This window comes from Plectropomus leopardus, chromosome 1, assembly GCF_008729295.1.
Source record: "Plectropomus leopardus isolate mb chromosome 1, YSFRI_Pleo_2.0, whole genome shotgun sequence".
Classification (NCBI taxonomy): domain Eukaryota; kingdom Metazoa; phylum Chordata; class Actinopteri; order Perciformes; family Serranidae; genus Plectropomus; species Plectropomus leopardus.
This window is the reverse complement of record NC_056463.1, coordinates 22,432,829-22,457,964: the sequence shown is the minus strand read 5'-3', so window position 1 is coordinate 22,457,964 and position 25,136 is coordinate 22,432,829. Positions and strand designations below refer to the sequence as shown.

General features: G+C 43.5%; 1 protein-coding gene across 1 annotated transcript in view; it reads left to right on the top strand.

Annotated features, from left to right (window-relative positions):
- Window positions 1-25,136, top strand: part of gse1b (Gse1 coiled-coil protein b) — a 193,512-nt gene that overhangs the window by 51,068 nt on the left and 117,308 nt on the right. Inside the window, exon 2 of the mRNA XM_042501982.1 lies at window positions 7,260-7,392. Within this exon, the coding sequence (XP_042357916.1) occupies window positions 7,260-7,392 (133 nt within the window). The remainder of the gene's footprint in view (window positions 1-7,259; window positions 7,393-25,136) is intronic.

Below are 25,136 nucleotides of genomic sequence, written 5' to 3'. Positions count from 1 at the left end.
CCCTTTCTGTTTCATTCTTGTGAACCTGAAAGTGAGGAAATTTTTTTAAGATTTGGCACAAACGTTCACTTGGACTAAACAGTGAATTCATTGGTGGCCAAAGGTAAAGGTCACTGTGATTTCACGAAACATGTTTTTGGCCATAACTTAAGAATTAATATGCTAATTATAACAAAATTGCACACAATTATCTGATCGGAAATGAAGCTTTGTGACTGTATATCCAAAAGGTCAAAGGCCAACTTTATTGTGACATGGCAATGTTTTGAAAAAACACTATTCAGGCCAACATGTCATGGAAGGGGAGACATTTGATCAGATACTGAATTGGTGATGCTATTCTTGGACGTCCACCTTGAAACTGTGCCGATTGTACAGATCTTCTGTGCTGCCTTGAGAGGGGCGGGGCGTTATTCACGTTTTCAAAAACACGTAAGCTGTGGACATACAACTTAAAGTCTGTAATTCAAGTTTTGGTGGAAGGCAGTTTAAGCATATGCCACATGATGAATTTATTCATTTTTTCATAATATTTTACATTTTCCACTGTGGGGTTAGTTTCCCAGCAGATTGTCTATATTAGTATATGATATGATATGTTAATATGGATATTTACATTTTTACACATTTAGTCATGCAGTCAGTCAAATAAGTGAGGCGAATTAATAAATTTACTTAAATTTATTTTCTCAAAGTTTAAAAGTCCTTTAAAGTATGAGTTGATGCATGCATGTGCACCCCGTATTGATCTATTTGTGTCTTTTGTGTTATTGTGTCTATCCAGCTGCTCTCAGATCAGCCTCAGTGCGAGGCGCGCTTCTGTCGGGCTTCCTGTCCTCTTGCCCTTGACTGACCCAAGCCTGACCTGTGTTTGGGCCCTGGGCCTCCTCATGGCTACTGTATGGGCTTGCGTGTGTGTATATATATGTATGTGTGTGTGTGTGTGGCCAGCACAGGGTGGTGGGGTGTAATTTGAGCCCCAGGCCAGAACAGGACTGCTGCAAAGTCCATCCAGGCAGAAAAAGCAAGACATGGGAGCCGCAGGGTGGGCAGAGAGAAAGAGAGGGCAGGACAGCTGAAAGAGTAAGAAGAGGGGAGGTCGGAAAGAGAGAGAGAGGGAGACAGAGAGTAATGAACAAAGAGCAGTGAGGCTCTTTTTCGGCCTCCGTGGAAGAGAGATGTCAGTCTGTGTCAGTTCGCTCCACTAACCAGCCTGTGGCAGGAGAAACAGATCTCTCCCTCCCTCTCTCTCTCACACTTTCTTGCATTCTCTATATCTCGCTCCCTCCCACAACATTTCTATCTACTTTCCTCTCTCATATCTTTTGGTGATAGCTTTTCTGCCTCAGTTGAGAGAAGCAGAAACACTCTGCAGCTCAGGGGAAAACAGCAAGACTAAGTAAAAGACCAAGCAGTGAACCAGTCATCTCTGAAAGGCAGGCAATGTATAGTGCAGGTCTTCTCCTGATCACACTTCGGGTGAGTGAGAACGGGCTGCTCCAAATGCTGTAGAGTGAGGCCCCAAAGGCAGGTCACACTGGCGGCTCTGCTGCAGCGTTTCCCTCAGTGTTTTGAGGAGGGCAGCACACAACCCTTCAAACACAGAAGGGATCAAATCTTCAAATCCCCTGGAAATGTCAACCACGTTCGAGGAAATGTCAGTAGAGCTGAGAACACACGCAAACACACATCGGCTCAAGTGTGCACACACACAGGCACTTGCGCTCAACACCGTGGCAAGAAAGGCAAACGTGATATAGGGCAGTCACGTCCTGTGGGTGAAATCAGCATCATCTCCTTCATTTTCCCAAATCTCAAGGGAGAATCACTGTATGCCTCTGGAGGTATTTATTCCCAATAATGTTGAAGTTATAATCTGTGGCATTTTCACACGAATAAACATCTGCTTTGAAACTCTCTAACATGAAATGATGACATAATAGTGATTCAACTGGTAATGCCATATCAGTGAAGGCAGAACAACAGCTGGACATGGCACCAGAGGAAACGGGAATAATTACATGACTTATTGCTTGGAGGTCTTTCAAAAGTCTTAGTTAACTCTGCAGCTGGTTATAGAAGAGGATTTTGGTTTCACTCTGTCCCAGTGCCCCCTGCACCCTGCACCTACACCCACAAATAAATAAATAATTAAATAAATAAGTCATTTGCTGCCGTTCTATGGCCAAAGTACTGCAGGTGTACTACCAAAATGCATATAAACAACCTAGCTAACAACAGCATGTTGTTATATATTGGATATTGTATAATTAATAGATAATCAATAAGAAATCAAAATTAAATGATGAAAAAAAGGAATTGGGCTACAAATTAACTCAATCAGATGAATAAACAATTAAACAACATGTGATAATGTAAAATGACAATAATAACATACTCACTTTTTAATTGAACTAGGAGTGCATCAATCTTGAAATTCTCGGCTGATGCAGATAACAATGTTTAAAATAACAGTTTGGCTGATAGTACTGATGTTTTTATATTGTTTTATTATATTTTAATATTGTACCAGAGAAAAACTAAAACTTCAAAATAACTTTTTTAAAGTAATTAAGGCCTTCATTACACAACCATTAAATGAGCACCTTTACAATACCCTTCTTTCAAATGAAAACCATCTTTTTTTAAAAAAATGCAAAAATCTTTTTTACTATTACTATTTACATCATGATTGCTGTAAAAACATTAATAAATGTCTCTTTCAAACAGCTAAAATTTATCCAAGCTTCTCTCCAAAAAATACATTTTACAATACTGCATTAAACATATTTAGAACTTTATGATTTATCTTTGCCCGATGGTCTTTTTTTGAGTAGAGCTTGAATACATCACAATGTAAACTCTGTGAGCTGTTAGTGACGGCCACCAGCTGCTGAGAGGTAACGTTAACCAGCTTCTTTTTTCTTTCTTTTTTCATGTTTTTTCTCTCCACATACACTCCTCTCAGTGGCATAGTGGTAGTTGATGAGGTGGGTGTACTACTAGGTAGATGGCTGGGTTACAGAGGAGGAAGCAGATATGCTCTTCTATTCAAAATTGGCTTTCTTGCTGATAGGTGGACGGAGAATGGTCCTCTGATGTCCACTTGAATCACGCATCACGCATTGTTCAGACTGTGATGATAAATCACATAAACTTTTTTTTTTTTGCGCATTTTTGGCCTAGCTGGGCACCTATATAGCCTATGCCAAAAGCCACCACTGCTCCCTCCACAGTTCCTGTCAAATAGGTAATATGGAACACTTTGTGATAGCACAATTCGTTTGATACTGAATGTGTAGATCCTTAGTCGCCTCAGGTGATCTCATCTACAGCCACTGACATCATCCTGTGTTCCTATTGATCTATCCTCAACCCCGCTGACTAACTTATCGACATCCTCAAGTGTATTTCCTGTCTAGACTGTCAGCAGTGTTTATGGATGGCCCTCGCTCCAGTGACACACGCACGAACACACACACACACACACACACACACACACACATACACACACACACACACACACACAAAAACACACACACACACACATGTGCGCCCACCTCCTCTGCTTATCGATGTACCATTTTGCTTCTGACTCCATCCTCCTCCTTAATGAATCTGGTAGGTGTTGAACTGCAGATCTTGTGCAGGGCTCAAGTATCGACGGGCACGGCTGTGATGAAAGAGCTCGTCCCTGGAGAGGCCCGGGTTAGGTCACAATTAGTGTGTGTATGTGAGAGAAAGACTTAGAGTGTGCATGTGTTTCTGGGTGATGTGCATGTGTATCACCCCATCACTCCCTGTGTGTCAGTACCAGGAAGTGACATTGAGTCTAGAGCAGGGTGTGTGTGTGCAGCACAGTGTCAGCACTGCTTCAAGAAGTTGACAGGTGAGACGTGGGTTGAGACAGGGAAATGACTCGAGAGGTTTTGATTGTCTTGATTGAGAAGCCTCTCACTTAAACACACTCGAACACACACACTCAAGCACTCACACTTCTCTCTGTGCAAGCCTGCAGGCCCTCTGGACTCTCTGTTTATCTGCAGCTTCATATCAAGATCTGCACTCAGCTGCTAATGTCTTGTGATTCTTTGGGGGCATACTATACTCCGCACTACTGTGTGATTTCTGCTGGCAGGCTCTCTCCATGTACTGCAACATCATCCGTTACCAACTTCCTCCTTGCCGATTAGAGGAGATAATGCTGAACTGTGGAATTAACCTCAATTAGTGCTACCTCTCTAGATCCTTTTCATTTCACCCCCTGACTCCCGCGCTGCATCTCACATGTCCCTGGTCTAATTCCTGCTCTATTCAAAGGGCATATATCAAGTGTGCATATAAACTTGGGCTGTTTTTAAATAAATAAAAAAAGCAGTATTGTAGCTTTATTTTTGTTGTATTAAGTCCCAATCATAGACTATAAAAATAAGGAATATAGCTACCACAATGTCACCAAATGCCATAAATTCGGCATTTGGGAAGTCGCTATCTTGGTGTTTTGGAACCAGAAGTGATCATATTTGGACTAGAAGCTGGAGCTATGGAGGATTGAGGGGTGGATCCGACTCAGAAGCCGAGGACACTATCTGCAACAATCTGTCACTCAAAGCAGCCAGACCTTAAATATGTGTACCTTTAAGCCTTAATAAATTGCAAACAACTGAGTCGATTTAAAATACACCCCTGGTACAGATGCCATGAATGGAAAAATTTGCCATAGAAACCAAAACTAGGCTGTAAAAATGTTTAATTCAGCTATGAAGTTGAGCATTTTAACATGGGAATCTATGGAGATTTACTGGCTTCTGGAGCCTGCCTCAAGTGGCCATTCAAAAAACAAATTCGCAAATGTCAGCAGCAACTTACTAAACATCAGCATGCTAATATTACCTTTGTGACAACTTTTGCATGCTGCTGTTAGCAATTAGCTCAAAGCAATGCTGTGTCTGAGTTCAGCCTCGCAGAGCTGCTAGCACGACTGTGGACTTTCAGTCCAGTTAAAGGTTCGATGTGTAGGATTTTGTGGCATCTAGGGGTGAGGTTGCAGACCTAAAACTTCTCCAGTGTGCAAAGTGTGTAGAACTATGGTGGCTATGAAAATGCAAAAAGCCCTATTTAGAGTCAGTGTTTGGTTTGTCCGTTCTGGGCTACTGTAGAACAACATGGTGGATGAGAAAACATAATGATTCTTATTTTCGGGTGATTATTATGATACAACTTTTGCCAATAGATTGCCTTAAATCCTAAGCACTGGACCTTTAAGCACAAAAATATCTAACGGCTGTGCCGATAGTAACACTCTGTTATGAAACATGACACACTCTAAGTAGTCATGCCCCTCCCTAATTATATGAGCATAGATGAGTCATTTGGCAGCAATGATGGCAACAGCTAAATGAGTACCATCAAATTTTGGCATCCCAGCTTGTTCTTTAAGGCCAGTATGTTGAGTGTTACTTTCCAACAACTGTTGTGTTGACAGAAAAAGCGACAAGATCTCAGTGATGAAATTATAAAGCCCTGACCTGACAGAACAGTTCAGACACTCTTTCCTTCTTATATCTTTCTCTTTAAATACACAAAGTGGGGAATTCATAATAAAGCCCCTCATGCATGCACTTTCACTCAGAGAGGGAGAAAGACAAAAAAAAGACAGACAGCAAAGGTTAGGAAACCTGTAGGCATGTTTGCTGTGTGTGTTTTCTAGAGGAGCGGTAGTCCCCAGGCTCAGACATGAGTAAGTTTCTCTAGCTTGCATATGACGTGTTAGGGATACAGACTGGGGAGGCACACCCAACGTGTCTCATGAGGAAGATAAGATAAGTAGGTAGACTCGATGAAGCAAAGTGAATATACTCAGTCTAACACGCTCACTTGTATAATACACCCGCGTGAGAATCCCAATACTTCAGTGGCATAGCCATTACTGAGAGTGTGTGGGAGAGGTGGATCGTTAGCTTGAACAAAGGGTGAGTTTATTGTTAAGTGAGGTGTGTTTAAATGGTTTTTAACTGGCGGAGGCAGCTGCCGGGGCTTGAAGAGAGGACAGGTGGGCAGGTCTGCCAGAGGCAGTTGAAACAAACTCCTGACCAAAAAATCCCCCTGACCAGCAGGTGGATTATAGGCCAACAGCCAAAACACTTTTTGTGTCAAAGCTACTGTTACAGTTTGCCCACTCGGTCTGTAACTGTGGGAGGAAGCATTGATGCACTTTGATGCTCACAAACACCTGCATGTGTGTGTAAGTGCCAATCATCTCAACACATACACACACACACACACACACACACACTAACAAGAAGCACTAACTACTCCCCCCCTGGCTCCTCATGAGAAGTCATTAAGAATATGTCTGTGTGTTTTATTTTTAGCAGTGTGTGTTTAGGAGGGGTTGCGGAGTCTCGTCAGTCTTCAGGGCCCTCCTCTGCTCTGTCGCTCTGTGTCTCTGTCTCCAGCTGAGAGCTATGTATATTTCATCAGCCCAGGGTGCCTTTTTGTCTTAAGATGCGCTGCACCTTCCCCGCCTGTCTCTCTGCTGCTCGTCAATGGAGGGAGCCATCACAGCCTCTTTTAAACTCTCCCCCACTTCTCTCTCTCCTCTCTGACAGCCACCCTCTGCTTCTCCCTCTGCTTTTCATGGTCAGCTTGTCTCTCTCCTGAAGGCTCATCCCTCTTTCCTCTTTCAGCTGTGGAAGGGGAGCAGAGTGGAGCACATCCAAACAGACTTGGGCTGTCAGGAAAACTCTTTCTCTCTCTGTCTCTCGCCGTCTTTGATTCTGTCTGTCTGTCTGTCTGTCTGTTTTGCGGCTCTGTCACTTCAGGGAAGGGACACTTCTTCACCCAGCGCTGTATCCCCTTTAGTTGTTGTCTTTTTATAGCAGAATCTGAGTGCTATGACAGCAGCTAAAAATGGTTACACCAACGACGGTCTACATCAGCAGTAAATTGCTATATTTGCACCATCAGTGTCTCTCTATGGCTTAGATTTCACTGTTATGTCCATATTGCTGTTGTAGCCCCAATAAGGGTGGCAGATGGTCTGTAATGGTCTGTAACATTATCAGGGCACCTCTTCGTACATATGTGTGAAGCAGAATCAGAATCTTAAACTTGAGCTGTTGGTAATAAGTCTGGGGACTTATATTGAAATTGCTTATTGCGATTCATTCACTCCACCCCTATCTTACAGAGGACACTGTGATGCAATAATTCTTTCTTAACTACTTGTATGTTAATTATGTTTTTGTAACTTTCAGGCATCTACTGTGATTGAGAGCACGGCTGGAGCCAGTAAGGAGGTGGACTCTGGGCCTTCGCAGTCTGCAGGTGACCACACTTCTTCTAACCCGGTGACCTCAGAGCCAGAGAAAGCTGACCGCCCACTTTCCAGTGAGTATAGATCTTATGAATTCCAGATCACATTCTACAATGTATCATTTTTTACTCTATTCTCCTCTGTCTCCACCTTTTATTTATTTTGTTTTACTTCTGTTTTTTTAGCTACTTAAAATGATGCTAACTGGCCTAACCTAAAAGTTCTGTTTATGTGAATGTAGAATCCACCACATTTCACTCCACACTAAGTGTGGAGCAGTACAGTACAGAGCAGTTATTGTATATAAAGATGGAGAATGTTTCTCCACTTCCTCCCACTGTACCAAAATGAAGCCAGAAATATTCTGCTGCCATCCTGCACTCGTGACACTGTTTTGAGCCAAAGTTTGCACTGTAGCTATCTCTATGCAACAAGTCCCCATCCAACCAATCGTAGCATGGAGCATACTGGTTGGCACGCACAGCTGTCACTCATAATGTCAAAACCCCTTTTATGGAATCAAATAACTTATTTAAACCAAATTTATTATACAAATTAACACTCAAACATGCAGCAGTGTGATTTAAAAAACTAGCTAAAATGACAGAAACCATCTTAAAGGTTTATGACCTGTACTGCAACCAGCCACCAGGGGGCAATCGTGATGTTTTGGCTTCACTTTTGGGGAGCTGTCATATCATCCACCTTTATTATACAGTCGACCGTACAGACCACTGCAATTAAATACCCCTGAGGCTATTCTACAATCACTAGCAGTATTATTTAACACATCCGTTATGTTTCATGTTGCATTTCTTGATCTCATCACAGCTGTGTACCCACAGCTTCAACAGGCTTTCAGTCAGAACATACAGTAGTAAATGCTTTGGTTCAGCCCTCAGAATAAGCCCTTTGAGTATATATCTCTTCACTTAGAGGGCGTCTTATCTCTGCTTCCTTTTTCCTGTGTGAGGTTACCTCCTGACCCAACTGTGTGGCAACACAGGAAGTAGTAAGACCCCTGGTGTGAATAAGATTAGGTCTGAGGCGGCTCTAACATTCATCGAATAGTTAAAAAAACCTGTTGAGTTCTTCTTTTTAGGCTTATGCTGTCATGTCTTCTAACACTACATCCTTTTTTAACACTTCAGCTGCACTCCTGTACCACCATTGCATTTTACCGATATATACCTACAAAAGCTATCATCTGCTCCCTGAAACTGATTTAACTCTTCATAATTTTCTTCATCTTTTGTCATCACAACAGTCAACCTGCACACATGCTGCTGTGTGAGACTAGGAGGAGATAATAATGATTTCCCTGCATTTTGGTTAGCAAATGTGCAGGGGATCAGATTCTTTCACCTCCTGTCAGTGCATTGTTTAAGAGCAACTGGTTTTAATTGTCAACAATGCAAACCAGCAAACCCAACCTGCCCACAAAACCCACATACAAAGACTCTCAAACAGCCGCTGACATTGCCAATGTTACCACACAAATGCACATGCTTACACACCCTTTTTGCTGTTTTTTTTTTGTTTTATTGTTGCCAGCCTTGATCCAGGGCAGTAGATTATAGGTTTTGCGGTCATTTCACTCCCATCTCCTTCAACTACAGTAAAGTGTTTAGCCAGATAGATGGATGAATTAACAAGTTTTTGGGATGCTGGTGAAGGAGACGATGATAGTGATAGAAGGAGACTGAGAGACGAGTTGGAAGATGTCATGATGAAGCAGGCGCAGACACAAAAAATAAATGACATGTGAGCGTGTATGTGTGTGAGTATGCCCCGAGGGAGGCCATCACTACAGTGGGTTTTGGAGCTTAGTGCGTTTATGTGGAAAGTGCTGCTGTCTCCTCTTATCAGTGTAGCTGGACTGCCTTTTCACTGGGTATCTATTCCTTCTCTTCCTCTGTCTTTTTTACACAAGCATTTACACTTATAAACACAGGGGTTTTGCAAATCTAATTTTCTTAACTCTAGTTCACTTTTTTTATTTCCTCTTTATTTCTTGTGCACTACTTCCTCCTGCCCAGGCCACTCTCTCTCTCCCTGTTGCTTTTCTCTAAGGCTATTTCTGTTTGGCCGTGAGGGCCCCCCTGTCATCTACAGAAACTCATCTCGAGCTCTCTTTCCAACTAAACCCACCCACCCACACACACACACACACACACACACACACACACACACACACACACACACTAGCTCAACCACAACACACTCAAAGGCACCTGGTTAAACAGTCATGACAAACAGGGCCACCGCACATCCACACACACACACACACACACACACATAGAAGACTGAGCGTTCCTCCCAGTGGTCTAGTGTGGGTTGAGAACAGCGTTTTCATGAGTTATTTAAGTGCTCTCCATCATGCGTGTTGCACTGTGGCTTGCACTGACATGACACGGCCCATTTCCTCCGCTCAAGCTAGAAACGTGACACAAGACACGCTTGCAGTGTTCACACAGAGTAGAGTACAGAGGTGCACAATCTGTCATGATCTTAAGACTGTTGGGTTTAAATCATTAAATGGGCCCCTATGCAGCAGCTAGAGTGAAAGGGAGAGGCTTATGGTTTCAGACAGATGATGCTACACAGTCCACTGCAGTCTGGTTTTTAATTGTGTGTGTGTGAATGCTTAGTGGCTTAATGGCCACTCTAATGTAAATGTTTGTTTAGAGCAGTGGCATACAGAGAGAGGGAGGCAGGGAGCTTTCACATCGCATTGTGGTCTTAAAGAATGTCAGCGTGTAACGTAAGAAAATCTATAGACCGTTTTAAATAAATATTTCAGATGGGTTCCTTTGCATTTCTTGTTGTATGTTTGTTGTTGTATGTTGTATGTGAATGATATAAGCTGACAGGAAGTATTCATGGACCCAAGCTGTGGTCTAGCAGCGAAACGGTCTATAATAATATTCTAAAATATAATCAGAGCAGACATGTTTAAAAACGGCAAACAAAGATCCGCATTTCATATGTCAAATGTCTTGTCATATTGTGGCTAATTAAGAGCCGCTATCAGGCAGGAAAAGGTTTGAGAGGGGAGGAGATGACATAAAGGCGGACCACAATGTGCTTTAGACCCATGGACCTGTGAACACATTTACTGATCACTTCACATATAATTAAAGTCGCTCAGGCTCAAAACAAAGCTCAATACATTACGATCAGCAATGAAGGTACAAAGTGCACCTTTCTGCTCTACTGTCTGCATAGAGTGCTGCAGGGATGATATTAATTAGCAGGCAAACAGAACAGAAGACCAATGGGATTTTTCGGTTGGATTTTGGATCACTGCAGAAAATAAGCTCTGTGGCAAACAAAGTTTATGATACTTATAGATAATCTTCATAAATGAAGGACCCTTTTATGATTTTTGAAACCTAAATGCATCACCAGAAGTAAAAAGCTAATGTTGTGGTTCCCAACCTTTTATTCTCATGGGACCCCTTTTCTATCATTGAGTTAACAGACGACAACTGACTAAGTGACATTTTTTATAGATATTTCCTTTTATATCCAATGCATGACAATAAAAGGGCAGAACCATCGATAAGTGTACAATTAACCTAAATAGTGAATGGATTAAGGTTTGTGTAAATGCGATCTGGATGAATTTTGGGCATATTATTTCCTGTGAATATTTTATCAGAGAGGATATTTCCAGACATTTTTAGGAACTTTTTATCATTCTCTGTCTTTCAATCATACTGGCTTTTTTTGGACAAATCTAAACTTTAAAACTCACAATTTCATTTAGGTTCCTTCACATAAATTAATGAAATGCTGAGATATAGGCTTACTGTACGCATATATCTTAAATTTTTATTATACCCCTTAAAATCAAAGAAGCCTTGCGACCCTCCTGAGGCTTTGGGGAACCCCTTGTTGAAGTTTGGAATCACTGCTGTAAACAAACTACACTATGGTCTCATGTCACCACCACAATGAGACTGTAAAGACGTGTTAGACGTGATGAAGCTCTACTCAGTCAGTTGTTAGAAATTGCCTTTTTTTAAACATGTAAAGGCTTCAAAATACAAGTGGGGTTTTTACTAGCGTATTTTATGTCGTAGAACAAAATGTGAAAATCTCTTAAGCTTGTGTTAACCATAGAGTTTCAAGCATCTAACCAAAACCCATTTGAAAAAAAAAAGCATTGATTTTGAGACGAGGACACTGGGAGTGCAAACACACTAACTCATTTCCGGGTTTTAGGACTCATTCCTGCAGCTCTCTATAGACATCTGATGGAGGGAGGGGCACACGGGACATATGCAAAGGTCAGAATATATGGTGAGGAATTAATGCACCATTATGCTCTTCTTGAAGGCCTCTACCACCCTTACCACTTGTGTGAATTTATCCTTCCAAGAATTTATTCTGTTCCCTACTAGTGTTTCATCACAGCCTTCTCTTTTCAGTCTTGTCACACTGAGCAAATACATATTGAGATATGTATATTTATGTTTGTGTGCACATATGTGTGTGCCTTTACACATGCTGATGATGTGATTGTCATGAGATCGGCTGTGAGTGTGTTTTGATTGCAACGGCACAGCTGGACTTGGCAGACTTGGCAGTCTTGTACGCTTGGCTGCTGGCCAGTTCAATACAATTACAATTACCCACTGTGGGAGCATGGAGCACCACTGAAGATGGGGTGTGGGTGCTGGTTGGGGCATTCATAGTATCTGGCAACCTGCCTTTGCTTGGGAGGAGGATCAATGTCTGAGCAGTTGCTTTAGCTGCTGCGGTTAACATTTCACATTAAGAGTCTTGCATGGAGAACACAGCGGTGAGGTTCAATACATAAACAGCCATGGTACAAGAGCACATAGACTGCACACATTAAATAAGGAACAGTGTGTCCATTAAGGGGGGATTACAGCCGCCCGTGCTAGTATCTGTTGTCCAGAGAACAGAGCAGCAGGTGGAAGGATGAGAGTAGCTGTGCACGACAGAATAGAGCAAAGAGATGACAGGAGCAGAGTGCCGGGGAGGTGGGGAAGGAAGGTATTGGAGGATGGTGAGAGGAGGACAAGGACACTGAATGGAGAGACAACAGGGGATGTGTTTGGAGAGAGAGATCAGAGGGTGACAGAGGAGGCATGGAGAGGAATGCCACTGCTTGCCCCCCTCCCAACTCCTTCTCTTTTCTTCTTTTCTTTTGTCCCCCTCAGTAGGGATGTCAGGAGGGTAGGCTAACTTCGAATGACAGTGACAAGCTTGCCGCCGCTCCCCCATGAAGCCCAGCAGATGGAAGTGTGTGTGTGTGTGTGTGTGTGTGTGTGTGTGTGTGTGTGTGTGTGTGTGTGTGTGTGTGTGTGTGTGTGTGTGTGTGTGTGTGTGTGTGTGTGTGTATGTGATTAAAATGCCACTGGAGACCGGGGTATACCGAGTCTCTTGGCAGCACCAGCTTGGCAGAGCGCCACCTCTCTGCCCTCTTTTTCCAGCCCCGCAGAGTGGGCGTCGAGGTGTGTGTGTGTGTGTGTGTGTGTGTGTGTGTGTGTGTGTGTGTGTGTGTGTGTGTGTGTTAAGTGAGTGGAGGCACTCTCAACAAACAAATATTAATTCACAGTGTTTCCATTGTCTGTTCCATTACAGCCTTTCTTCAGGGGACAAGCGAGCTGGATGGCCTGCACGGCTGTTTTTTCATCCATCTATTTGAGTAATTCAGTAATGTAATGATCACAGGATTTTTGAGAAACAGAGCTCTGTTCTGCAGCGTGGCGCCAGTCCTGGCGGGCATGGGGGAATTAGTCAGGAGACAGTGGGTTTGGCACTTTGCCACGGTTATTAGCCACTCACAGGGTGGGCACGGGGTTATGCCCCGACTCAATCACTCACAGTGTTTGCATGTGTGTGCTTAATGTGTTTGTTTCTGTGCGTGTGTGTTTGTGCGTGTCTCCCGTTTGAGTCAGGATCCTCCTCTGGTCACACTGACCTTATTGTGCAGTCACTTCTGGTTGATTTGTACCCTTTCCAACACATTCCTCTCTCCGAAAGGCTGAGAAACAGGCCGTTAACCCCCCCACTCTCTTTCTCTCTCCATCTCTCTCTCGTCTTCCCTCCGGATGGGTTTGATTTAGTGACTGTGGTTTTCCATCCAGAGCCTGGGAGCCAGAAAGAGTAGACTTAGGGAGAGACCTATGGATTCACAGCCAGCGGAGCACGTCATTACTTGGCCATAGCTCATCAGCAGATACATCAGCAGGCTGGAGTGCTAATAGATATGAGCTGTCGCCATTCTGGAAGTAATAAACCTCTCACCATTTCATCCCTTTAATTATTTACTTCTCACATGTTGCATGAATTGCACTAAATGATTACAGCAAAAAGCACCTGAGAGCGTTATGTTTTTCAGGGCTTGCATTATACAGTGTATGAAATAAAACTGAAGTCTGCGCAGCGTGGACCAAATAACTCCTCTTGTGGGCTCTCAAGAAGTTATATTTAGGGCTTGCAGAGGCCACCCAATGTGAGGTTAATACTCAGTTTAGAGCAGTGGGGTCAGGTTACAGACATGTTTCAGCAGTAGCTCTGAAAAAGATGACCACTTAGTGAGAGACCTCCAGACTCTCACCTTTGACCTCACAAAGGAAACAGGTGTTCAAGCAGGATTAAGCCTGACTGCATGCGCCCTCTGAGCTGGCAGCAGGCTGTGTTGTGGCTGTGCTTTTTTTAAAAAGTTTTTATATACAGCAGATAGACAAAAATGAGAAAACCTCACAGTAATACAGCCTCAAAAAAACACCAGATCAATCCATATTTGGGTGAAAGTGATGATGTTTTATGCAGAGGAGCACTTTTGAATGAAAACAGTGCTGTAAACGCAACAGAGCAATATTTGATTCATTTCTGTCCTTTTTTTCTCTGTTTATGTTTTTCTCCCTGTTTTCTTCCTTTTTCTTTATATCTCCTTTTCTCTTGCTTCTTCTCTGCAACCCCATGACTTCAATCATCCCTTCCTCCCACCCAGCCTCCCTGTCTCCACCTCCACCCTCTCTCCCTCCTTCATCTCTGCTCTTCGATCCCTCTCTCCTCCCCTCCCTCCCAAACTGTCCTCCACTGTCAGGCGACTTGGCTGAGGCTAAGTGCTTTTTGCTGTCTCGCTGCAGGTGGGACTGTAATAAAGCTTGTCAGTGGGAGGCATGGGTCGCACTGTCACATGCTCTTTGCCTCCCCTCTGTTAACTCCCTCCTCCATCTCCTTCCAACCCCGATCCCCCCACCCCATGCCTGCCAAACCCCCGCCACTCTCCTTCAAGATCCTCTGCTTTTATTCTTCCTCTCTCATTTTCCTGCCTTTTCTTCCCCATTTCGTCTTGCTCTTACCCGAAACTGTGCTCCTTGACTTGTCTCTCATCTCTCTCCCTCTCTCTGGTTTCCTTGCCAACGGCACTTTCAGGAACATGATGAAGAAGAGCAGCAACAGGAGACAGCCCTCTCAACATAACAGCCACACACACACACACACACACACACACACACACACACACACACACACACACACACACACACACACGCACACGCACACACACAATCCATGTAAATGACTCCAGGTGAGGTTGTATTGTTTGCCCAGCTGCTCCTGCTAACCAGCCTCTCCTGTTCCATAGTAAACCAGCAGGTTGCATGGAAATCAGCTTCCTCCACACAAAACAGTTCTCTGTTCCTCCTTGTCTTTTTATGTTTGCGCATATTATACGTACTTGTATGTTTGTGTAGACGTGTGCGCTTGTTACTGCACATAACACTCAAAGGGCATCTAAAGGTTAGAGCTGGTACACTATTTGCATCTTTTTCAGACTCATTTAAACCCCCCCTTTTTTTAGCCCGGTGTGTGTGTGTGTGTGTGTGTATGTATGTATGTGTGTGCGCGCTAACTAATAGAAATGGTTTACACAAAGCATCTTACCTGGTCTAGCCACAGGATGGCAATACTGAGCCCCTTATTTAAAGGAATCCTTCCTTACCTCCTCCTACAAGCCACTGTTCATTCACACACACACACACATGCACACACACCACATTCACACGCATACACACACACAGTTCTCTTTAGTCTGAGTTAGCCCAGGCTTGTGTAAGGTGACAGAATGCAGTGAATAATTTAGTTCTGGCCATGTTAATGGCTGACAGCGAACATGGCCTCTCTACTCTGCCGTTGGCCCATTACTAGTACATTCTGTTTCACTCTCACTCTTTCTTTGTCACTCTATTGCCCTCTTCTTCTCCTTCTTCTTATATTTTCCATTTACATTGTTCTACTACGGACAATATCTGGTTGTCACTTTTTTCTATTCACGACTTTATGAAGAAAAAATTAAGAAAAACTGTACCCTTGTCATATAATTGTCTACAGGATAAACATTTTAAATGGATTACGGTAAATGTTTTTGCAATTATTTAAAGGGATAGTTCAGACTTTTTTTAAAATGTTTTGTCAAGTACCTGTCCATAGTCAGTGTATTACCTAGATGTCCTTTAGCACACCTCCAGTTTGGAGCAGCAGGCTGGAGTCCGACAGAAGCTAAGCTATGTACTGCTGAGGTCAGCAACAAAATGCTTTTTAGCCACCTAAAATAGGCAATATCAGTGCAAGTGTATGCTATCTTAAGAGCATTTTCACAGCTTTACCTTGCCAGCAGACAGCCTGTTCTGTAAGGGAAGCTGTTACCATCTTGTGGTCCCACCTAGTCAAAGCTGCCAGACTCCATTGACAGAAACAGTAATTTTAGCTCCCTGACCTCAGGGGCGGCTGATTTGCTGCTGCTTTGATCAGTTAGTCATTTTTTTTGATAGTGTGAATTCATCATATCAGAACTAATCATTAAAAACTCCCAAGTCATAAGGTAAGCCAAAGGCAGGGTTAGACAAGCAGCAGCTGTGTTCAGCAAGGTTAAATCACCATTTTGTTTAATGGAATCTGGCTTTGATAGAGTGGTTTTATGGCGTCTTTTTCCGCTTGGACAATACTGTCTGAAAATAAGGTGAAGCAGTGAAAATACTCTCAATGTAACGTACACTTAAACTGATTCTGAATTTTTAAATCGGCTAAAATTTGTTTTATTGCTGACTCCAGCCACAGCAGTACATTGCTTCGCGTCCATGTCAGTCTCCAGCCTGCTTCTCCAAACTAGGGGCTTGCCTACTGTATGTAATACACTGACTAAGTGCACAACACAGCCCCACTTAACAAAGTCTGAAATATTGTTTTAACCACCATTTTCTGGTGGCTTAACATCTATAAAAAATAATAACACTGATGAATAATCACCTTCACATCCTTCCTGTCCTAAATAACATTTTCTTTCCTAGGCGCACAAATATTAATCTTTTAAAGTTGCAGTAATGTGTTTGACTAACCCTGTTTAATATTTTCTTCTGTTTAAAACCCCCCTGTGTGAGCAACTACTAAGAAGCAAGAACAACTTCCAATTACCTGACAGAAATATTTGTTAAAATTACACCTTCTAGCTTCCTTGACCTTATTACTGCTTCTTACACTAATGCAATCAACCAACACAAATTAGTTATACATATCTTTTTGTATTTGAAATATGAAATACAAGGATTTTTTCTTGTGTGGCGACAGTAGATACATTTTTTTTTTGTTTCTTTTTTTTAGGGTTGCCAACTAGATGCAGAAAATGTTAGTTAACATTCAGTCTTATATATCAGTTACCTGGTTCTTCGTAATGTCTTCAACATCATTAATTAATCACTCAAATGATTCATTTTGACAGGTGATTATTATTTAGAATTACAGTTGAATTCTGGGACATTTTTATCTCTGTAGTTCATCTTCATTTAATCATATTTTGCTGTTCTTGTATATTTTATTTCCACTGTGGTCATCCTTTTCTTTTTTTCACCTCATTTTCTCTCTCCCCACCCTTCTGTCCTCATTCTTTACATAAACTGTTGAGCAGATCACAGGAAACACGTGTGTGTGTGTGTGTGTGTGTGTGTGTGTGTGCACGTGTGTGCGTATGAGTGTATGTGTCTGTCTCGGCCCAGTCAAGCACTATTAATGTTATGATTGCCCCACTGGGCTTCAGCTCTCCGTGTGTGTGACGTGGGTGAGGAATAATATGACCCTTACACTAATGCAATCACATACACTAAACAAATTATAGCTCCCTCCCTCTCCGTCTCTCTCCCCTCATTTCTCTCGCTCTCAATTCAACCATGGCGATGTTACATGTGGCGTACGTGGTTTCCAGCGTGTACGGCCTATGTGTGTTTTGATAGGCCCTGCCTCGCTCCATTTTTCTTTCTGATACAATCAGTATGACTGCGTTTGGGGCAGTTGGAGCCATGGAGCCTGGCGTGGCAGGCTGCAGCAGCGCTGAGGTCTGGCCATGCTCAGGCAGGCTCAGGGGGGATTGGGAGTGACGTGTCCAGGGTAAGACACCCCATAGTTGGGACTCCCCACCAGCCTCTCTGGCTCCAGCCTGGCTGATAGAGTCCAGCTGGGCATAGAGGGGAGGTGCTCTCTCTCTCTCCTCTCCTCTCTTGAGCATCTGTCTGTCACATCAAAGTGCTCATCTCATGTCTGCATTGCTTTTTTTGAAAAGTTGTTTTCTACTGTTCTCACCGATTCTTATTAGCTACATTACAGCCGCTCCTCCTTCTCTTCTCTCCTTCTCTCTCCTGCTGCCTTTTTCTTCCTCTCCACTGGATATCACACATATACGTTTCCTCCTCCTCCTCCTCTTCCTCCTCCCTCTCCTCCTCCTCCTCCTCCTCCTCCTCCTTCTCCTCCTCCTCCTCCTCCTCCATCTCTCCATCTCGCACTCCCACAAACATATCCAGAACCCTTGAAGTGGGGTCATGATTGAGGCGTGCCGTTAATTAGCCAGCAGTGGTTGTTGTAGCAAAGCGTTGGTAGGGTGTAATTAATTAGGTGGCATGTGCACAGTGGGAGAAAAAGAGGGAGAGGAGAGATGGAGTGAGAGAGAGAAATACCGGCTATCAGTCCTCCTTTTATCCTCTGAGCTCAGATGAGTTCCCCTAATGAGAAAAAATGAGATGCTCCCAACCAGGGAAGAAAGCATTTTGTCCTTTACATGTTCTCTCTGCCTCTCCTCTGCTTGTCGTTCTGTCACTGCCTTGTTCTCTTTTCATCTGCCTATCACATCCTTGCTATTGCTAGTGGGGTGCCAGTGAGTTGGAGTCGCCAGCCATAGATCTCCCACAAGAGAATGAACACTGCCTCTGGGACACGTCCAGACACACTCGTACGGTGCTGACAGCTATACCACACAGCAGAGATGGCATATTGCAGACGAGTGCTCGCATTTCTGTGCATTTGTGGGAGTTTATGGGCTTTTAGAGATACCCTGTTGTAATGGCTGCTGCTCTTTGCGCGGTGGTTTTGTTTATGAGGAGAACGAGGGAGGACGAGAGAGAAAGATGATAGAAGGAGAGATCTCAAAAAGGCATAGGAAATGTGGGAGGGAGGCAAGAGGTGCACAAACACTCACAGCTCTATTGATCCTCTCCTCAGTTCAACACTGACTCCTTGACCTCATTCAGAAGCACCTCTGTGTGTGTGTGTGTGCGTGTGTGCGTGTGTGTGTGTGTCTGTACAGCTGCATGTGAGTGTGTTTATATATGTGTGTGTTAAAGGCCTAACCATAGTGCGATGTATCTGTTTACAATAACCACAGAGAATCTCAACCTGTGTCAACCTGTACCCTTTAACAGCATCATAAATATTTAAACGCACACAACGTCCCTCCCTCGTACAACGCTCTGCATAACATTTAAATCCTCCAGGAGACACACAAACGCATGCAGCTCACCACCTCTAGCATTCACATTTACACACACAGACACACACACACACACACACACACACACACACACACACACACACAGACACACACAGACACACACAGACACACCCATAGTGTAAACTGATAGTTTAATGGCTGCTTGGCCTGTCCTGTCCTGCTTGACTGAAACTGTCCTAGGTGACAGGTTTATGGACAGTTTGGCAATGTCAGCAGAGACGGACAGCTATTTACAGCCCAGCGTTAGACACCTCGGACACTAGCAGTTAGCATAAATCCTCTGTTAGGATCACCTCAGTGAATGATACACATTGTCAGCCGTGCTCTAAATCGTCAAACACAGTATACAGCAGGTGATCACTCGGCCAACCACTCAGTCCTTTTTAACCTTCTTAATACCATCGACATACCCCACATGTAAGCATCACACACACGCTATGGATCTGTATCTCAGTTATTTACAGCCCCCTGCCATCACGTTAACAACCAGCACTCGCTTTCTCCCTGCGTCTGTCTCTCTCCCCGCCTTTCCCTCCGTCTCTCATCCCCTTCAACTATCATTTAGCTTTACGAGGTGTCCTAAAAGAAGCCCGAGGTGTGCGCCCCCTCCCTTCTCCCCCTTTAAGTCAGAGATATTGATATCCACCATAAGTCAGACGTGCCTCTCTCTGTTACCGAGGAGAAATTGATGACAGACGGGTGTGACAGGAGGGGAGCAGACCTGGCAGGGAGTCACAAGAGTTTGTCTGTGTGTATGTATTGGAGTCTGTGTTTGTGTGAGGCCTCCACAAGTGTGCGCTGCATACAAACAGACTTATTAAGAGAAAGAGGGGAGTTGGTTTGGCGAGGCAGCAGGTTAAGCGAAGGAGAGGACCGCTAATCGAGAAAAAAGGCTGAGACAGATCTGGGCAGATAGAGAGGAGGAGGAGGGAGGCAGATCTGTTTCTTTCTTTATGAGCTTTCCCTCTGTGTATGATACTGTTGCTATAAACAAGAGGTCAGCTGAAGAGTGGCTGTTTATAAGGTCCATCTCTCGGAGTGAGCATATCAAAAAGCCTATGAAATCCTGATCAGCCTGCTGCGGTTTGTGTGTGTTCACTGTGTGTATTTGTGTGGTTGTGTTCACCATCAGAATCATTAGCAACCATCTGTCTCCCAATCTAACAGGAGAATTAGAGCGTTATTTTATTTGCATTGTGTACCATGCTGTATGACTTAGCTTGTGCATGCTTGTGTGTTGCAGCAGAAGGTGCAGTGCAATCTGTACCTTCATGTTGAGACGTAACATACTGTTCTTACGATCAGAGCAACACACCTGGTCATCATCAGTTTAGAGCTTATACTCACATCGCTCCCTGTTTTGCGCAAACTGCATTAGCATACAGTGGGTGTAGCTACTAGAGGAGATTAGAGTAATCTCACTTTAAGTGATACTAAGTCACCTTCACCATGTGGTTGGTCCAAGGTTGAGTCATGCTAACTCGCTCCATACACCGAATTTTGTTTCTTCAGATGTGGTTAAATGGTGTGATTAGTAAACTTATTTACTGTGTGGGTTTTCTTTTTTGTATGTCTGCTTGTGTGTGTGTGTGTGTGTGTGTGTGTGTGTGTGTGTGTTTGCGTGCTCCGACTGCTGGTTTATCTATTCCACTGGGGATAAAGAAAAGGTTTGTTTGATTAATTAATTCTGTTAGACATGAATGTAAATGATCAAAGGAGCACATTTGCATTTTGCGTTTAATTATTCATGAGCTGCGATTGCTCATGAATTAGGACACCTGTGAGGGCTTTCTCCTCATAAGCTCAGACACTCACTCTTGCACATATGCACACACACACACTCGCACATCCTGGGATGTGACCCGGTGTGTTTAACCAGACCTGCTCGTCACCCCTGTCTGTGTGCGCTGCTGTGCGCAGGGATGCAGGTCACCGTAGGTTCATGTTGGTATTATTAGGTTATGTTGCCGCTCTGGCTCGGGTTCAAACGCTCTGATTAGGTTACCACGTAGCGCTAAAGCTCAGACTGTCACCCTGACTGTATGATTCATCTCCATGGAGACAAGAGAAAAGCTCTGATCTAATTACCCATACTGCTGCCATCTCAGACTTGAGGAGAGGGCTGGGTGGCGTGAGTAAGGCGAGAGGAGCAACCAAGGATGTTGCAAGGGATGGCACCTAGAGGTTGTAAAAAGAGGGATTACAGTAGAGGAGGAAGAAAAAAAAAATCAGTACAAAGAGAGGGGCATGAGGTGATGCTAACAATAGAGAGCTTGATAAAAGCAGGTATTATTTGTCTTCTTTCTTCCTCCTCTTCCTCATCTCCCCCTTCATCATCAGCAGCATCCAACTGCTGCACAAATAGGCCCTTGTTGCCATGGATATGAGCAATGGTTCTCCCGTTCTGCTCGATGGGGCTCAGTGATAAATGGCGGGATGTGGAGGAAGTTAATAATTTATCCCGGGGAGGGAGCGACCGTTCTGGGGAGCGTTACCTAGCATAATGGGTTAAGTGCAGCGATTGCTGCGTGCCGAGCAATAGACTCACAGGAGGTGATATATAAAAAATGAATAAAGGCTGAGTGGAGCCTGCTGGGAAGGAATTGTCAAGGGATTGTGTGTGTGTGTGTGTGTGTGTGTGTGTGTGTGTGTGTGAGAGAGAGAGAGAGAGAGAGAGAGAGAGAGACGGGGGGTTGTGTTTTGGGAAGAAGGGCTTTGTCATTTCTTGAAGTTATAAGATTGTCAGGTAAAGAACAGTTGAGACTTAATAGAGCTTCCTCCAGGCTCTCAGTAAAGATCTCCTCCCACTCTGCTTTTACTAGAAATGAAAAACAGCTCAATATGCTTTGGGCTTTGAAGTGTGACAGCAGCAGTGACAGATGAAGCTGCCGCAGAACAGAGGTGCAGGCCGTAGCTGTGTACACGGTGCTGTCATTAACAATGACTCATTGACACTTATGCATAGAGATATACATGCGTAGACCTCCTCCGTTCCTCATTATCCGACATTACGTGTTTATTCTTGTATAACTTCTTTTTATCTCTGTGGAGGAGCCGACAATACATCATATGATTTGTGCTATACTGTGATTATGTGAAAAAGAGTTCAAGAGTGAGAAAGGGAACATGGGGTCGGCCCGCATCTCCTCAAGCATTAACACAGCACCTGCTTCACGTCTTCTTAGCTATTTATGAGGTGCTACACTCTTAACGCTGCCTCCCTTCCCGTCCCTCCATCGTACGCTCCCCTCCTTTCTCTCTCTTTTAGCCCGGCTATCTCTCAGATCTTGCAGTTTGAGGCTGATGGCGTGCGCTCGGGTTTATGTAGGGGTCACCGTATTGTGTTAATCCCAGAATACGCATCAGTTCAGCTTGATTTCATTATTGTCCTGATGCCCCATATGCAGGGGCTCAAAGCAGAATGATCCTCTCCAAGTGATGGGAGAAAAGAAGCTGTGCTTGTGGGTTATCTGCGGCGGAGCTGAAGTCTATTGTGTTGGACACTCAGCTGCGTTCCTTGAGTGGATTTTGAGCATAACAAGCTTGTGTTAAAACATAGCAGAGCCTTGCATCTTTTCCCGTATCACCTCCCACTGATTATTTGATGGGTTTTTCAGCGCTCACGTCTGCTTTGAGTAGTTTGTGTCTTTTCTCCTAAGGTGTGTGTTGGTGAGCGCATGCATTGTCGCATGTGTGTACCCGGTAGAAAATATGACTTGTGGCTTCTTTTCATTTCTTCTCCATTTTGTTTTGAGTGTCTGTGTGTTTCAGGAGCCTTTTTCTCTCTGCCTCCTTGTGGCTGATAAGCGATGCAGATAGCTGTGATGGATAATATCGCAGCACACAACCAACACACACACACACACACTCACACACACATGCACATTAAACCTCTCTCTGATTCAGCTGAACAGTTGTGGATAATGTCTTTGTGTGTTTGTGGGCGTCTGTATGCTTTATTCCCCTGAACATGGGGTGTATTCTCAGTGAACTGTTGTGTGGATTCTGGAAACACAAGGCCCAGCAGTGACGACAGACATCTGAAGGAGGGATGGAAGGATGCAGGGAGAAAGAAAGACGATGGACAGGAAAAAGAAAGATAGGAGTAAAAGAAAGAAAATGATAATTCTCTGCAGGTGGAATTAAATAACACCACCTGGAGTTCAGTAATCACCATGTTCAAGTACGAGAAGGAAGAAACATGTTGAATTGTAATTTTCTAGTGTTTGTTTGTCTTATAATAATACTGCTGCTTGTAGTTTCTGTCTTTTCCTCACTCAGAAAAGACAGATGAGTGTCACAAGGGTGCAACGGAAGTTAGACTATTAATAAGGGACAATGTACATTAATCCACATTTAAACAAATGTAAATGCACCTGAGTTAGCTGGGAAGCTAGTTTTCACCTGTAGTCCCTTGCCTGATGGCAACCCTTTGAAACCTGGCAACATCCCTTTTCTTGTGCTGCTCTCAGATGCCTTTCACAAGTATTTAAAACTTTGAACCCTGAGCAAACTGGTGCAAATTCTTTCAGAACCATGGGGCAAGGGGTTGTGAGCAACTTGGTAAGAAATGTTCAACAATTTGCAAGACATTAGTAGATCTGGAAACAATATTTTTAAAAAGCTAGGAAAAATTACATATTTACAGAATTACATATTTGAAATTACTATACAAAATTATTCAAATTTTTAAGGAAATTTCCAGTTCAATTCCCTGTTTTTTGTTTTGTTTTGTTGTCAAACAACTTTGATTTTAAACCTCATTTTCAGGTAATATTTTTGTACTTCGGGTCATATTGTCTTGAAAAGTTTTGGGCCACTTCTGCTTTCATTGCTTGTTGCCTTCTTTTCATGTTTTCGAAAGAAAACAAGCGAATTTGCTCAGGTTCAAAGGGTTAATAGGTATCCTAAAATAATAATACTTATAAAAAAACAATATAAAGAAACAATATGTACAATGGTTAAGACAAACAACATTAAGATAAAAAAGGGCACACAAAACATGTACAAGTTAATAATATACAGCACATTTTGACAATGTGAGTGAATAAAATCCTGATAGCAGATGATGCAGGTACAGTGTGAGTGCAGGAATTTTAAAATTAGTAAAATTAGCATCTATGTTGACATTGCTGGTTCTCAATAAACAATTTCTACTGAAGAGCAGCCATGAGGGGATCTTGTTAAAGCTGTTGCTCTTTTTACCTCTTCGCTCTCCTGTTGTCTGTTTACTCATGTCTTTATCTATTTTATGAGCTCTGATTGTCGTTGCCACACAGTTGGGTTAGTCAGATGCTACGATGAGCTATGACAGGGTCAGCCACGTACTGTATGACACGCAAAAATCACCAACGTTTAAGCGTACATGCACACTCCTACTGACACCCCCTCACACACAGCCCAGGGTTGTATGTCAGAGCCCTGCAGGCACCCAACTTTTGTGTGGCACCCTGACTGACAGCTTCATCAAACCCCCACCCTGTCGCACACACATGTGGACACAAACAGTACATGCACACTGACACCCACACACATACACATGTAGAGACTCATGGCTCCCCCAGGTTGCCTTTGTTCCCAGCATCTGTTTCCCTCGGTGATTAATTGCAATTAGCGAGAGGTTTGAAGGCCTGTGGAAGAACACAGCAAGAGGAAAAACATCAAGATTAATGAGGGGAGGCATTCATCAGAGAGAGAGAGAGGACACAGAGAGAGAGGAAGGGAGGAAAGACAGAGGGGGGAGGGGAGGATGGAGGGATGACACAGTAAAGAAGGGAGGGGCTGGAAGAGGAGGAGGTGGAGAAGGGAGGGATGCTCAGATGTTAATGACGTAGGAGACGGGAAGAGCAGAGGAGCGTGACATAAAGCAAAAAGAGAGAGAGCGAGAGCCGCAGTTAGAGAGAGAAAAAGAAAGAGAAAGAGCCAATTGTCAAAGCTCAGGCCACAGAGCAACACCACAGGGGACTGATTAAATATGGAAATTATAATTGCTAATTGACC